The following is a 17,848-nucleotide window of genomic DNA, read 5'->3' on the forward strand; positions in this document are numbered from 1 at the left end:
TTCCGAATATACAGCTACAAACAACATTTGCTTAGCAAGATTCGTAAAAGCAATAGTGCAATCTCGTAACCTCGGACTTCTGGATAATTCGAAGTGACCCTTGGACCGCGCTGATGTTAGGCCGTAAGGTGGGGCAAGATGAGACATTTTTTGCTCGATGCGCCTGTCTCGGAGACGCGTCCATGCGCTTGAAACTTTACTCATAGATGGTTCTGCATGACCGCTTTTTTGCGGGTGAGTACTATCCGGAATGATGTTTGCGTTGAAGAGAAAAAATCGGACACCTCTGCCTGGAATGTAAGGACCCGTAAAAAGACACGATTTTCTGTAGCCCTTTTTCTTGTTATCTGTGCAGCAGCGTGTCGCAGGCTTATTCTGTCAATGTAAGTTCACATCCTATTTCTTTATTCATTCATCTAGATATATGCAAAATTCTTGGTTATCCGGTGTTTAACAGAAAAATTAATGCATCCGATGATATGCACAGGGCACGACGAGACAACTTAATGCAATTTAAATTTAATGCAATTTAGAAACTGATAAGTCAGCTATTAGGTGGCTTTATTCTTGTTCCTCAGAGATTTCTTTTTTGGATATTGCCTTGGATTTTCCAGCAAATTTTCCTGTTTCCTAGGATATTTCAAGCGACCAGCGACACATTAGACTGGCGGTGCCTTGTTTGCAGCGAAATAGCATCGGGTTCTGCGTGGCTTTATTGCACATCATGTGGGTAGTGGACTCAAGGGGGTTGTGTAAGGGCCCACGGGCTTTACTTTGTCTGCTTGGATTGCAAAAATTAACTTGTATAGTGCATTACCACGGCGTGTCTCATCTTGCCCCACGCGATGTCTTGTCTTGCCCCGAGGGTTGAGGCAAGATGAGACAATCTGCATTTTTTAAATTTCTTGTTCTGTACTTATTTTAGACCGGCTACATCCGTTCTGCATTTATAGATGAGATGCTCTAGACCCCTGGGAATGTGACTGTTTTTTTTTTTTTTTTGAAAACACGAAAAATAAAAATTTCATGCTCAATTGCAAATTTCTGTATCATGTTGCTCCACCTTGCCCTATACGTGTATTTGAATGGAGAGAAACGACCGATAATTCGAACGCATGAAAGTGTGCAACGGTTTATTCGAGTGCGATTTGCAGGCACCGCATGGCTGCACGCGTGTATCAGAGCCACGTTTACTTATCAGGTGTTCAGTTTACTTACCACTTATATCATGTCTTATACTCATAAAGGCGACACTCGTGCCGGAGGAAACAGGAAAAAGGAAAGGATCACCGCAATGGCGTGCGCAAACGCGACTGGCACGGACCCACCTGGTTTGCTGGTGGTCGGCAAGATCATTTGCGTTGACTACACAGCAAACAATAATATGTGGATGACGTCTGTTTCTTTTTTTTTTTTTTTGCGGGATTGGTTTGCAGGATTCGCAATTCGTATTCATGGAGTTCGCGATTGGGTTGGGTTCAACATTGCAAACGATGTCCAGAGAGTCGTGGCTAAAGAAATGAAGGCAAACGCGTATAACAGATTATTTTGCAAGAGTCGCTTCGGCATTTCGCCCGTTGATCTACGCGGCATAACCGCCACTACCTAGTACAGGCCATACATCAGAGGTCATGCTCCTCTTACACAAGTCACGCGGCTCAAGTCACCACTTCTTTTCTGGAGTATGGGGATCCCGAGGGTTAGGCTGACGGTTCCGAATCTCTCTGTGAAGAAATATGTGCCTATCGGTGTCCAGCGGCAGTTGACTGCCGACTTATTACATAACGCCCGAGACCGCGAGTGGTAGTATATACAGATGGCTCCACTACAACGACTGGATCGACAAGGGCCTTCGTCATACCCGCATGTGGCGTTGAAAGTAGAGTGCGTTTGTCCCATGCGACTTCGTCGACAGCAGCTGAACTGACGCTCTGCTCATGGGTATGGAATATATAGCGTCGGCTCACTCACGGACCATGTGGGTGATTATCTCGGATTCCAAGGCTGCTCTGCAGTCCCTTGTGTCTACCCTTGTGGAACTACCAGCGCTGTCAACCCTGTAGTGACTGATTTTATAAAACTACACGCAGAGGCGGTGGCTGCTGGACACGACATGTTCTTTCAATAGATCCCAGGACATTGTGGCATACCTGGCCATGATGCGGCTGACGCTGCGGCACGCAAAGCACATCAGAAGCGTGCGTCGCGACTCATCTATTACAGCAAGTCCGACCCTAGGGCCATGTTGAGTGCTTTGTGCCGCCAACTGGCTGAGGCACAATGGCTCTCTGGCGAGGCTCGCGCCACGTTGCTGCACCGCGTTGACCCGGAGCTTGCTTCTACTTTCCCGACATCGTTCCCTAGTCCGCTTGCGTCACTTTACCACCGGCTAAGCCTCAATGTGCCCTACAGCCGACGTCTTCTTCACAAGCCTGGAAAGGCAGATTCACCTAGCTGAGGCACCTGAGGGACTGTTGAGGACACTGAACACATCTTATTATCTTGTCCACGGTATCAGCAGCATAGCCTATATCTACAAGGTTCTTTAGCTCGGCTGGATGGCGGACCCTTCGATGTTGTTAAAGTGGGACTCCGCAACAAAACCACCACAAAGATTGTGACATAGCGCAGTAACCCTTGGGGTGTCAGGAACATACATACGAAATATCGCGTTCCCAAAGTGCGCAGATTTTATTCGAATGAATTATTACGAAGTGAGCGCTTCGCCTCTGTGAAGCAAGGGGGCGCTGAAAGCAACACTGCTAACGTCATCCGGCATGGAAGAATGCAAGCTTCGTATAGCGTTCGTAGCAGACGACAATGCTGGGTGACGTCACTGTATCTTCCTCTGGGCAAACCGCTGTGCGCTTTGCATTTTGGTTTCGGTTTGGTATTGTCATCATTTACGAATTAATTACTCGCACAAAATGAATGCGAATGTTGCATTCGGTATCAAGGGAGCGGTCCGTATTCGGTATGATGCTCACCTAATTTTTTTCGAATCCTTGCGAAGTCTCCCTTTAAGATTCTGGGCCCTTGGACACCCGACCATCAGTTCCACGCCATGCAGGCATTTGTGCGATTTTTTTTTTTTTTTTTGCGGACTCCAAGTTGGTGGACACTGTGTGACTGACATTGTGTGTGAACAATGTGTGTGAGTGACTGACTTCTGAGTGTCTTCGTCACTCATTGTTATCATTGTAGTTAGGCATTATTGTTTTTCTAATTGATTTGGAGTACCCGCCGGCTCTCGTAATGAGTGCCTATCTCTCCATTTTTTTCTTATCAACGCAAATCAACTCAACTCATATTATTTTCAGCACCCAGATGTTTTGACGCTTGCGTGTAAATACATATTTGGGAATGTGAATGAGCCTCTTATATTTGAACCCTGACCGCAAACGTGCGGCAAGGCCTAGCGAGCCATGGCGCGCCTCCGACGCAGCATGAATGCCCTCCCAACGCATCAGGCCCTCATTCGGGGCGATTCCATTTAGTTCGAACTCCGCTTTATTCGAACCAATCTCCGGTCCACTCCGAGTTTGAGTTAACGGGACTCCACTGTATTAGTTTGAGTTTCCTGTACGGCAGGTATGCTGAGCTCACATTCTGCAGTGTGACCATGTCAGACAGGCTTTCAATAATTCTTAGTGAGACAAAAACACACCTTATACGCCGATACTTTATTAGCAATGTAAATTAGGTACTAGGAATAGTACTCCACCAGTGCAAGGAGATGTTTGATAAGTGACATAATATTGCTGAAGAAGCACACTTCTTTGTAGCCTGAACCTGTAAGATGGCCTATAAGCTACAAACAATAATCCATAAATCGGTGGTATAATCATTGGCAACTTGTACAAAAATATGAAGAAGAGCTCTTCGTGGGATGCTTCAGGACAGATAGCTCACCAAGTCACAGTGTGACTAACATCCAGTCAGCATATTCAAAACCCACTCCATCCGTCGGGGCCTCACTGTGCAACAGATGATCAGTTTCGTACTAATACATTGCATGTGTCTGTCTTTGTCATGCGGTGCAGCTCAGCATTCTTGCTTTTTTTTTTTTTCTGGTGGCTTGCCATAATGTGCAATTGGATACCAGTTTGACAGAGGTATTTAATGGCACTCAATGTTGAGAGACCTGCTCACCGAACTGATTGTTTTAGGCATGGATTGTAAGTTTCACTGGTATAGTGTTAGTTTAATGGCGGTAACTTAGTCTCTTGATGAATATCCTTCTTTTCCCAGTAAACGTTGCGGTCTGCAACCAAAAGTCACGTCTTGGCACCGGAACCATGCACTCCCCTTTCATAGCAGCTGTGGTACTGGATTGAAGATATTTCTGAGACATGTAATCTACAACATACTCTAAAACATGAAGGTATGCACACGCACCAGGCATATATCCTGATTGTGCCGATGATGCTCAGCTTAGTGTCTAAATGCCCATGGCAGACACATCTCACTCATACACTAGTCTCTCCGGTTTTGGCACCGAAATTCCTGACATAAACACCCCACAGATATATCAACATGAGCTCTGTATGGCCGTACTTCCGTAAAGCCACCAGATGTAAATGCTGAAATGTGTTCACGTTGATTGCAATGCACACTTTAATGTCAAATTTGCATACTCTTAAGTGGTCATAACAGTACACTTAAAAACTTATTGTTATTCCAATTTAGGATATGGTGAGTTCGTGACTGTCCTGATGAACGCCACTGCAGAGTTTTTCTCCATATGCGCGACTTCTGCGTTCCGTACAAAATATAAGGCAGCTCTCAACGGTTCGTTAGCAACTCCCGTGTCCCTTAGCAACATAGACATTTGTACCACATATTGTTCAAGTGAGTTAAAATCCCCTTTAAATTATTCACTGTACACCACCGCTTCAAAGCCTACATGCACTGCAGTTCAACCTGCACACGCACATGAACATGCCAAATGTCTCACAATGTCATGTATGTGAATGCCTGGGAATCCAAGCTGGATCTGTGGTGCTAAGGTTCGTGAAGTCCACATCCACTTACCTAAGCCCAGAAAAAAAAAGTCACCCTATGTACGTGAAGAAATTACGCATTAGCTACAAATCAGGAGAGCCTATATCTTGATGCGCACTCTGGTATGGGAGCTACTGGAATCCATGGGAAGTCTGCTCGCAAGGCAGTGTCCAGAGCCAATTTAGGACACCCAGAAGACAGCACGGCGTCGCGGAGTTCACGACGTGCCTTCTGGACGATAAGCACCATCAGCAGAATGCTCAGCACAACCTAAAAAAAAAACACAAAAATAATCCAGGTTCCATAGGTACTCGTACCATGCGGAAAAGAACTCAGGCTGGTCGATGACATGCAGCAGTAAACTTGGCAAAGGTGGACCTAATTTATTGTCTCCTTCATTGGCATGTCAAAGGGGCACTAAAGTGCAAAAATTCCAAAGGCGCGGCAATGCAGAGCGGCCTCCCATTGGCCTCCTCAAACGATTTACCCCAATCATCGCGGGATGTCGTTTGAGGAGACCAACGGGAGGCCGCTCAGCACTGTCGCGCTTCTGGAAAAAGAGAGAAGAGGGAAGGTGCAAACTGGCGGTTTCATTCGCGCACAAATCACGAACGGTGCCACGGATGAATACCGCGCGTCCCTTTCGTATTGGGTTCAAGGTAACGGCATCTTTCATGCCGCGAGGATAACTTTGTTTTTTTTTTTGTTTTTTTTTTTTGCATTCTACAAGAGAAAAAAAGAGTAAAATCGAGTGTAATTGCAGAGCTCCTAGTCCCCTATACACTTCCCCCCCACAACAATTACTCACAATTACACACAATTACTCACAAGTACTCCCTATTTTAGTCCCCTAACCCCAAAATTTACTCCCCAGGACTGCAAATAGTCACTGAACTTCGCAAATGGTCTCCTGAATGCAATAGTCTACGTAAGTATGTGCTCTTCGTGAATTTGATGGAATAAGGCTAACTTTGCAATTTTCCACCCACACAGATGAAAAAATAGTTAGAGGTTCTTTCATGCGAAATTGAGCCATATGCATGTCGCAAGATTTTATATCGCTTGACATACGATTTAATTCGAAGTATTTTCATGCATGCACATGAATTGTGTATACCTGGCAGTCTCAGAACAGAGCGTGAAATGCAGTCCCCACTCTGTGACATTCATTTACTCCCGCACTCCCGCGCAAAAGGAGTAAAATTACTCATTTTCTCTTAGAGTGCAGAGCCCCCTTAAGGGCATTTTATACAACGTGTTATTTTATCGGTTTGAAAATACTGTTCTTCACAGAAACACCAAACGTTATTCTACAAGAGGAAATTACACAGATCTCATGGTCGGACTTTTTTTAATGCCGTGTTAGCCCCGCGAAGCAACTGTGGCTATGAGCGGCGTACAGACATGTACGGATGGAGCGAGGATAGCAGGGAAGAGCGGGGGGGGGGGGGTTAGTATGTGTCCTGGACCGACTTTCTGAGGAACTGTGCCGACATTTGTCTGGAAAGTCCGCCGGAAAACCCAGGAAAAACCTCAGACAGTACAGCCGGTGCGGGGATTTAAACCCGCGTCACCTACCAGTCTCGGCGTAGAAAGCGCTCATCCGAACCACTATGCCACGGGAGCTGGTCACGGTCGGACTATGCTCCTTGCTAATAATAATAATGATAATAAAAATTGGGGTTCTGCATCGCCGTTTTTGTCAAGTTCAACACAGTGCGACACGAATGAGAGCAGCAGATTGCTCATCCTTATAAAGCTCGTCATGGAGCAGTTTTTGCCTCGAAGTGCCTACTTACTTGGGCCACAATAACGGCGTATCCCGCAGTAGCTGTCCCTTCGTCGTCTAGGACATCTTCCATGGAACGAACTGTAGTACCCAGGTACACGTTGATGATCTGTGTAGGTACTAGGCCCAAAGCGGACGCAAACACGTACTTGCCGAGGCTCATGTGGCTCACCTGAAGGAAAAGAAAAGGAATTGCCTTGTTCAGACCTTCCACAAACACTCCAGAGCAACAGAGCAGGGGTGGGCAGTAATACTATTTTTTGTATTATAATAATAATACATAATACTAATACAGTTACTTATACTTTTGAAAACGCGTATTGTAATACGTGATACTTATACTCATAATAGGCTGGTAATATTCGGGAAATGCATGTTCCTTTAGAACTTGCCTTTAGAAAACACCATCGCATATGCAACATTTATTTCGGTACGTATATTTCCTGTGCTATTACTAGGGCCCGGATTTTTGGGCATTTGCCTGTAAATGTCTAGAAACGCCTAAATACCACATTTTCGGGGTTGCCTGCCTTTTTATCGACTCTATTAAATTGTACCCTTGTTTTAACATTTTTAAACGCCATAAGAGCCTTTTTTTAGAGGTGTAAGTGCGAGTGCGGCTTTCAGGTTCGTGCTGAGTGCTGCATTTTGCTTTTCGTTACTGCGTGTTTGCGCCTTTTGTTCCTTTTTTGCGTACATTTGAGCCAAAGATTTGTCCTCTCTGGGCCTTTCAAGATCTTAGAGGGCGGAAAACTAAAAGTATTATTCAACATAGCGTGGTTCCCGGCTGCCTCAGCATTCGTGTACCAGACGTCAAGGCTTGTATGGAACCGTAGCCTTTAAACGAGAAAGTTTTCCTTGATGGAGCATACTGAAACATCAAGAAAGCCAAAGAGCGTACCAGATTAACCCGCCTATTTTTGCATTTTGTTGTCTATTTTGGTATTTTGGTGGGCCTAAATGCTTGCCTATTTCCGACGTTTTTAGTGCCTCAATTTTCGGGTCCTATTACACCATAGGCGTCTACACACAATTTGACTTTAACAGCATTTTCACTAAGATGGAGTCTTCAAGTGCTCGCCTGTCCGGTCTAAGCACCTGGTTTGCAAAGGAAAGTCGTTCCGCCAGAGTAGAAGAACACACGTTACTGTTTAACCTTAAAAACACAAATTTCACTACGAACCACCACAAAAAATTTACTATTTAGGATCGTGCGCCTTTCTATGGTGGGAAGAATGAGGCCTTCCGCCTTCTTCAGACCTAAATATAACCACCATTGCGACTTCTTAGCTTCCAGGTAGAATAGTGACAAAGTCATAGTGGGGGAAAAATTGGTTTGAAGGCCCAGGTTGCCTTGTTATCCGTGCATGCCAGAGCCGAGTCATACAGGGGCAATGGTCAGTGCGAAGGCCAAGTGAGTATTACTGTCTTATAAGTAATACACTAACACCAATAATACACATTGTCGCGTGCTATAATGCTAATACAAATACTTTTTCAAGCTCGTATTCTACGAAATGAGTCGAATGAGTTAAATGAGTCGAAACTGAAAGAATGCGCAGCAGGAGCGCTAGAACAACGTGACATTCGCCTATCCGCGGTTTTGTGGTGGCCACCGATGATGACGATGATGTGCCACTGCTGCCACGCGCTACTGCGCTGGCTCGTCGGTTCTACTGGCACCGTCCTAGCGAGAGGCCACGACCATCTGCCCGCTGGGACATTCCATCATCGCCGGTCAGGACTCACGTAGAGGGACACCATCTCCTCTACAGATTATCTTGGTCGCAAGGAGGTTACCTGGCCAGCAGATCAGCGCCTACTCCAATCAGCTCCATCGCTCCAAGGCAGACGGCCATCCGACGCGAAATGCACTTTGTTCCCCCAGCGTTCGAAACACGCTTGTTTCGGTTGATTTGGACAGCAAAATTTGGTGATGGATTGGAATGTTTATGAAAGAAAAATATGGAGAGGTGAGTCCCGACTTACTTTGGCAAAGTTACCTGAAAAAGAAACGAGTTCCTCTGAAAGTTACCACGGCACAAAAGTACCGAGTTAAGTTACAAGTTATCAAAAAAAAAGGAACTTAGTTACAGTAACGAGTTACCTCGAACTCTGCATTAAAGTAACTTAGTTATCTCCGGAGAAGAAAAAGTCGAATAAATGTAACCCTCAAAAGCTTTACTTTGCATTTGCACTGGTCTGGCATACTTATGAACAGAGTTTCCTATGAGCCTTAACAGCACTGAGGGATTTAGCCTAGGCCATCCCTGGCTGCGTATGAGATGACAAAATTCGTTGAATTCTAGGAAATCGGCAATGTACTTGAAGCCATATGACCAGATTTGGTTATAAGTATAGCCAACTTAGGCTATAAGTAGGCTACTTTCGGTTTCACCTGGCTGTTTCGGTTTCACCGGAATTTGCTATTTGGCTATTTTTGACAATCCCGCTGTGTCGTACGGAGGAATAGGAGGAAACACAAGAGAAAAATATATGCACGGTTTTCGAGCACACCTTCATCTTATTCTCAAGCATTTCCAACAGTGATATACCGCACAGAGAAGGGTGAGGAGGGTCCGTTGCAAATGCTACATGTCAACGACTAACCGACTGCGCGCAGGTGAACCATCACGCATATATTCATTCCGAGCAATTCAGCGACTGTCTAGTAGTTTTTGTCTCTTTAGAATTTAGTGCCGTGTCCAGGATACGAACCTGGATCGTATGCAGAAACTCGTCTCAATTTCAGTTCTCGTAGATGTGGGTCTTACCGGTTGTACGGCGAGGACATGGTATGTAGTCCTATTGCACATAACATACGAGTACAATCCGATTGTCCGGGCTGATTGTCATGTTGCGTATTTCTTGGATTTCTCAAAAAGGCTCGGCACGGTTCCAGTTGCTTAGCTTAATTGTTAACCTGTGGCTAGTTTGACAGGATTATTTATGGTATTGATCTAGTTCTGTGTTCTATATTTTTACTAACCTTTGTATTCACTTTAGTGGTGCACCATTCGGAAGACCACACTCAGCTGTTTATGGGCACCAGCGCAAGAATAAATAACGGAGTTTTTTTTTTTTTTTTTTCTTGTTTGGAATGTCGAAAAAGGCACACTCCGCAAACATCTACGAAGGAGCAAAACTGCGTTTTCTAAAACTAAATTTCGCCACAAAGCCTGTTGAAACGCCAAATTTACACGACAGAAACGACCAGAGCCAGATGTTACCACGAAAAAAAAAAGCGAATTCATAGCAGAACAAGCGTGACTAAGCAGTGGCACAATGGTAACTTACCACTGGTATATATCACGCGGAGATATGAAGTCTCCCGCACAAGGCACGCTGGAGATTTTACATCTCCCTCCGCCCTCCTTCCAAGTCCATGGTTCCTGTCGTACTTTATACGTACACCTCTTGAGAACTGACCCATGAAAAAAATCCACTTTGCCCCACCACTGCTAAAAAAATACGGCAAGCTCCCCAAACTACGTTGGGACCAGGGGCGGATCTACAGCCTCACTTTTTTTTTTTTTTGGGGGGGGGGAGGGGTTCTTTCTTGTGGGGGGCGTCGGAGGGAAGAAATGGAAACCCAATGTTATGTTCAAACTGACTTGTCGGGGGGGGGGGGGGCGAGTGAGCCAAAAAACATTGTCTCATTCCCCTTTTCTGCACTTGAACTTTCAGAACATTTTCGTTTAATGGATTGTGTATACGCGTTTGTTCGACGGACGTTCTTTTATGAACCTCAGGAGTAACATATGTTCCCTATTATGTATTATACATCGCGCGCGAAAGGCTTTATTGGCTCCGAACGGCAGCCAGCAGCTGACGTGCCCCTATAACCTGATCGGATGCTGCGCAGCTGGCGGTGTCGCCTATCTCTAGTCACATTTACTGTGTGCAGCTTCGTGAACATATTCCCAATATCGTAAACCCTATACCACCGCTACAAGGACTTCCGACGAGGTTATTTCTCCTTCGCATTACATCGCAACGAAACGGTTTTTATTTATTTATTTTTTTTTGTGAATGAAACTACTTCGCAAAGTGTTTGAAAAAAAGAGAGAAAGAGAGAGAGAAAGAAACCCGTGTAAAGTCTGTTCCGAAAGAGGATTCATATTTACACGACGGCTGTAGCTTAGCAATAGCAAATTTACACAGACTAATACCCCAGTCAGACGGCATGCTCGAAGGACTTCGGGGAATTGTCATTTGCAAACAATGACCTCTGACGAAGGACCTTTCTAAGAAATGACCATCAACGACATTTGAGGAGCAGAAAGGAGCAATCTCGACAACAGTGTTATGCCATTGTACCCTCGCCACCCTCGCTACCTTCGCAGCTGAATGTAGGAAAACCTATAAAATGCGGATAATGGAGTGAAACTGTGTAAACGTATTTAGATCCTATTTAGAGAAGTGCATATGGCTTCTGCATCTTGATTTGTGGCGCACAGACCAACTTCAAATTTCCACAGCAGATAGGGAAAACGAAACCGAAAAAGGGAGCCGGTGAGGGCAGTCAGTTGAGGAGCACTCCTTTCCCGGCTGTCTGGCAGCCGCCCCCGAACAAAGGTCATTTCTCGCAATTGACATTTGAAATGCTGTCTGACTAGGGTATTAGACAAGTGGCGCAAAACGTTAGAACATCAATGGCAAGATTTGTCTAACACCTTTTCGTTTCTGAAAAATACCAGTTTCAAATATGCTATTCGCTTATCTTCCAGGGGGATTCTGAATGAGAACTTTATTATTAAAAAAATATATATTTGTTCTTGGGAATTATTTAGCTCGAACGCGATGTTATCAATTTCTCCTTTTTGTATCCAATACATGGGAAAAACGTTATTTCACGAAAGCGAAATCTACGCGCGGTCGGCTCGTTGTCAGTTGCAATAAATGAAGTACCGTATACTTTCGGAAGGTTAACAAGAAGTCGATATTGTACTTCCTCGACGTCGACGAATCAGACAAAAATCTAAAGAATCGATTGGCTGCATCTCAGAAATGGGGTAACAGTTTAGAGATAAAAATACCAGTTCCAATTTCTGTAACTTTCACAATTCATTTTGCCGTCATAATTTTATGGTAAACGTGTACCGGTTACTCATCTGTAGCGAGCCTCTAAGACACGGGCAACACAAACCACGGGACAAACGTTGCTCCTGTCTCGAGCCAAACGTGTCTCGTCGAGTCGTCGTCCCTTTCGTCCGTGTCGTCCTTACTTGTTCGCTGCCCAAGCTCAGGCTGTGTTCTCCATGGATGGTGTTCATACCAGGTGGCATGCCTTTATGCCATCCTCTCCGTACGTGTCTTGGGGGCTCCCAAGAAATGAAGAACGTGTACCAATATATAGGCCCAACTCACCGTAATGACTGGCTTGCGTGCAGTTTTGGTTTCATCTCATCTGCACAGAAAAACTCGGCGATGGATATTTAACGAACATGCTCGCTTTAAAAAAATCGAATGGCTTTCAACCAGGACTGTCTCCCATTCTGATGCTATCTCAGATTTGCCCGAAAGCTCCGAATTAAAGAGTTAATTAATTTTAGGTAGTTAGTCACCTAGTTTAGTTACACGCTCTCTTCGAGAGGATGCCCGCCGGGCCGTCTTTCGTAACATTTTTATTTTAAAAAGTCTGTAACGAATAAAACAAAAACACCCTGTATATTGGCATTACGGCCGAGGCTGGTACCTGTACGTGAATGCTCATTTTTGCCTGTAATGGTTTTCTTATCTGCTTTTCAACAGATCCGCTTTCAGAAGATGAATGCAGTGTTCGCTCAAGTAATGGTGACGTTGCATATACATTAGCTTCTACGCTACTCAAAAAGGCTCCTGTAGACAGAGACATGAGATAAGCAGCCAGTTCAAGGGTCTCTTCGGACTGGAAATAGAGATATATGAAAAAAGCTGCGAAGACACATCTCTAGTACCTCACAACTTTTTTCGACTGAGAACCTCGTCGGCCAGACCGATGTCCTGCGTCCAGCACTGAGTAGTGATGTATACTGTGCACTCCATTATAATTCTGTATAAATCTATGTATCTGTAGAAATTTACCACTCCGATCATCATCGTCATCTCTGATCATCGTCTTCATTCATATTAGACCCCCTAGCTATGGGGTAGCGTTCCACTCCCAGAGTGGAAAACCTCCCCATTTCATCGTCAAAATATAATTGTCGTCGTCGTCGCTGTTGTTATTGTACATGTATTAAGCACATCTACACGGAAGTACATAGTTGCATACTGTGTATACACAAACCTGCGGCATGGCCGATAGCATGGTTAAGCGTTATAGATCAGAATCCGCATAGCCGTTTTAGTCACACAAACCCGCCTGGTGCATGAATGATCTTACTCTGCTGCTATATGACGTGCTCCTTCGACATAAGCAGTTCCATCCCTTCCAAATGCCCCCCTGTCCCCAACTCCTTCCTGCTGTCCTCTCTCCATCTGTCCACCTCTGTACGCCGCTCATAGCCACAGTTGCTTCGTGGCGCTAACACTGAATCAACAAGAAAAAAGAAAAAAAAAACTGTAAACCAAATGTACGAGACCCCAAGTAAGAAAGGCGATGCAGAAAAAGCACTCCAGGCCTATCTGGTGACAGCCACAAAATGTATCTGGGTGACCCGCCGAGTGATCTGTTCGGTACATCGAGCATTCGGGCCGCTCGCGCCTCGAAGTCGCGCACCTACCTGACCGTATATATGGGGTTGGTATGCCATGCCGCATTCGGTGTAGTCAATACGTATAGCGCCGAATTATCGAGCGTTGCTCTATATGGGTTCCGGGAGGTCCGCGAGAAACCCACTGCATCGAATGTTCCTTTCGATGTTCACCAATCTGAGAAGCACATTGGATATACATGCGCGTATCCTGCCAAGAACAAAAGGAAAAATGCATTTATGCACATCATTCAACCTTCCATCGCCGTTATATGTGCGCCGTCCCTCGAACCGTTCCTTCTGCACTGCGTTCGCTATGCAAGACTTATATACATATAAAGGTACCTCATTCGGCCACGCTGTGAATGAATGGAATCTTTTCTGGTTGCTTTATGCTGCACCCATATATCGTTGCTCTCCACCAGCCAATGTGTTGATTGCCCTCACTTGTCTTCGTCTGTAACCACCAGTGCCCATCTTTGACCTCACCGCGTGATTCATAATGAACTTGTCCATTTCTTGGCTTATCGCCTTCATGACCGCATGTCGAGTACACAAGTCAACAATAGTTTGTTACGGGACGGCCAGCTACCTTACGTGAGCTATGGGTAGAGAGTGGGATGTCTCTGTATGCCGGGAAATCCTGTACTGAGTGTATTAGACACAGTGCTCTCTAACCGCAGTTGACCAACTTATCGTTCAGGGTGCTTCTAATAGCGAGTGAGTTATACGAAAATGCCGAGTAAGCTCTGATCTGTTCGCCAGGTAGACCGCTTTCCGAGACAGATAAGCCGAAAGTCATGTCGTTAGTTTAGCTAGTCATGAGTGTAGCTCTGGCAGTAGTTTTTTTTTTAACGGACTGTATTTTTTTCTGCATAAAGAAAGAAAGAAGGAAAGAAACCTGACTGATGGAACCTTACACGTAAAGCCGCTTCCACAGTTCTCCAGCGCACCTTTCAATCAATCAGTCACTTTAATTACTCCCAAAGGTTTATGGAGAGCAAACGAAACAACGGAAACAACAGGGAGAAATTATACACAACGCGCCAGTATAGAAGCACGTCAGCGCACATTCGCCTTACAAAATGATGCAGTGCAATGTACAAGCAGTTTACATAATCGCTACGGTCTTCCCATATCTTCTTGATGACCAGAAGCGCATCCATTGAGCCACACCCACGACAGCCGCAGCAGAAAAGAAAAATCATGGCGAGCGAACTGCAATTCAGACGAACTCATCTCATTCGTACTGCATGGGCGCCTTTCATCAAACCAACGTTCGTACTGAATATCCTCTCTTTCTGCCTATGACGCGCAGCGCATGTTCCACACCTAAAAGTCATAACGGCCGCCCTGCTCTATTGGATTACTTTCAATAACAGAGCGCTCGCTTTCCGCATAACGGTATCGCGGGAAGGACTCAGCTGGCATATTCGCAATACACGCATTCCCGGCTCGCCGAGCGGGTCTATATGACGCACGTCGCCGCGCAGCACCCGTGCCCTGCTGTATATGATAACGATGGGAGGCGCCTACCTTTGATGGTCGTGACGCGAATCTAATGGCCACGCTGCGAACGTGCATTCGACCGTGCGCGCTTTTTTCTTTTCTTTTTTTCTTGGCGCTTTGGGCGCGTGCGGAAGTGTTGTACGCACAGATAGAGGTACCGTAGGTTCGGAATGACGCGCCGTTGCCTCTTTTTACGCGCACGTCGGACGTGGTCAGTAGCACGAGACTGTGAGAACCGGGTGTTTTTTTGTTTTGTTTTTTGCCGGAAGTGAGACATCTTTTCTCTTCTGTGCAGGAAGGCATTGTGTTTATGCACAACGAGGATGGAAGCTGGAGGGAGATGTAGAGATAGCTGAGGACAAACTTAATTTGTGTTTCGCCTTGCGCTAGGTAGGGTAATTGGGGTAGATTTACACGGTGGGGTGTGTCCGACTAGTGCGGCAGGGTAGGACTGCGGATAATTTCGACAACCTAGGGTTCTTTTGCCTCGCGCTAGGTAGGCAAACTTTTTCAATTAGTGTGGCATATCCCATGCGTTGTTTTTTAAAGAAGAAATCTTCTCGGGCACAGCACCGCAAAGGGTACTGCCCCGACGACCGTTCTATCGATAGCGCGTTCAGAGACACTGCCCATCCGGGGGCGGAACGCGTTATCAAGGGGCCCTTCTCCAAATTATGAAGAACCAGCTCCATCTTTGCCTCCCTCTATCCCGTACGCGAAGTTGAATTAATGGAGACCATGAGCCGCTGAGAAGCTTGTTTTACTGGGCAGTGCGCGACGCTCGACATGTATGGCCTGGAAGCCTTTCAAAGAGGAATTTGATGCCATGGCAGAATTCTTGAAGTAAGCGTATAGTGTTATTTGATATTAATTAATACAAATGTGGTGTGCCGTGTGTAGTAATTTCGGCGCACGTTAAAGAACCCTCAGGTGGGCAAAATTAATCCACAGACCAGACCACTGTGGCGTCGCTCGTGATCGCAGTTGTCTCGCGACGTAAAGCCCCACATTATCATTATTAATTAATACTGGCACGAAATTACGATTTAAGTCATAGAACGTTAATGCGTTTCCAAATACCTGCGAATCATCATCTCGAATGATGGGTCCTTGGATAAAGAAATTGATTCCATCAGACTCAGCAAGGGCAGCTAGGCTCTGATGCGCCCACGCACCTCAGAACTCAATCAACGCAGATTCGCATATTCGCTGAGACCTTAAAGGGACACAACAGTGCGAAAATTTCTCCTCGCAGAATGAACGGCGCCGTTACTTTGACACCAACACAGACGGAATAACGGGATGCATCCGCTCCGTCGTTCGTGATTTATGAGCGAAAGAAAACAGCAATTGATGCTTTCCCTCTCCTTCTCTTTCTCAAAAAGGCCAGCAATGCGGAGAGGCCTCGGATTAGTCTCTTCAAGCGATCTCCAGCGATGATTGGACAATTCGTTTGAGGGAGACCAATGAGAGCCCGCTCCGCATTGCTGGCCTTCTTAAGGAGGAGAGGGAGAGGGAAATCGTAATATTTTTTTTTTCTTTTCTATCGATCATAAATCACGAAGGACGACGCAACGAATGAATCCCGTTCCTTTTGTGTTGGTCTCACGGTAACGGGCGTCGTTCATGGCACGAGGAGACATTTTTTGTACTCTAGTGCCCGTTTAACCGAGCTGTGCCTGTTCCACGTGAAGCACCCGAAAAACGTTCCAAAAGTGCTAACGACGCCTTCACCACGCGCTCCTCCGACGCCGCCTCTTCAGAGCTTCTTGAGCTACGAGGGCAATGGGAGGCGTCCCGAGGTCGGAGGGACGGGCTCGCCAGTGGGAGAACGGTAGCCTAATCAAAATCTATTATTCCAACACAGACCGGCGATTTAGTTAGGTCGCTGCACCGGGGCGTCGGCCGAAGGAGACGGCTAAATGTTGCGTAATGTGGGAACAAGTTAGGAAGAAGCAACTGGGCGTATAGTGGCGGTCCCAAGCGGGGCACAAAGAAGCAGACGAAACCGCGACTGGATTCTTTCTCAGTTTGCGTCGCTTGCAACATGAATGGATAAGATGGCATGGCCTAATGAAGGAGCAAACGCAGGCAAGCTGGTGAATAGGCTCCATACTGAGACAAAATTTGAGCGTGGGCAACACGAAGACGGACGACAGGACAACAGCTGTCGTCATGTCGACCGCATCCGTGCCGTGCATGTCTCGGTTCGAGCTTCCAAGTCGTCCTGAGGATGTTGGACTGCATTCATCGTAAGAATGTAACTCGATAATTTGACGATTGACGATTGCCAGACTGCGAAATTTGCGCGGGACACTTCAACGCATTGCAAGCGACTGTCGTCCGCATGAACAAATTTCCAAGTCGGAAAACTTTTCCTAACCGCTATGCCACGGGAGCAGGTGGCCGTGCCACTGATCGCTCAGTGTGGCTGCACAGCGCGTCTCACGTGATGTCGCCCATGTCGTCTGGATGAGGCCCATGCCGACCTACGGTCGGGTTTGCGGTTGCGCCGCACGCAAATCATGTAACGGTCACAGCCCAAGGACCGCCCTTCGTCTGCTGCAATGCTATCGCATTTTGTACGCGTTTGGCAGTGCACCAAAGAGTACAGTGATTTCTTTTTTATTATGATTATTAATTACTGGAAGGGAACTCCGAATCAAGGAAGAGACGTACATAGCTAGGAAAGAAACGTCTCTTCGTATGTCTTTTTGTTGTCGCGGGGTCTCCTTCCAACATGTACAACCAGCTAGCCTACATCTAATCTCTCCTTAAAGGTTATTAAAGACATATTGGCCTCCACCGTGCATGAGTGTATAATGGAGGCGCCGAATCCACACCTGGCGTGGCGTCACACTACACACTC

General features: G+C 46.0%; 1 protein-coding gene across 1 annotated transcript in view; it reads right to left on the reverse strand.

Moving 5' to 3' along the window:
• Positions 1–3,673: 3,673 nt before the first annotated feature.
• Positions 3,674–17,848, reverse strand: part of LOC135378291 (transmembrane protein 64-like) — a 28,756-nt gene continuing 14,581 nt past the window's right edge. The window contains exons 2-3 of the mRNA XM_064611283.1: positions 6,804–6,965; positions 3,674–5,274 (exon numbers count right to left, since the gene is read on the reverse strand). Of these exons, the coding sequence (XP_064467353.1) occupies positions 5,095–5,274; positions 6,804–6,965 (342 nt within the window). The 3' untranslated portion in view covers positions 3,674–5,094. The remainder of the gene's footprint in view (positions 5,275–6,803; positions 6,966–17,848) is intronic.

Source organism: Ornithodoros turicata, chromosome 1 (genome assembly GCF_037126465.1).
Source record: "Ornithodoros turicata isolate Travis chromosome 1, ASM3712646v1, whole genome shotgun sequence".
Classification (NCBI taxonomy): domain Eukaryota; kingdom Metazoa; phylum Arthropoda; class Arachnida; order Ixodida; family Argasidae; genus Ornithodoros; species Ornithodoros turicata.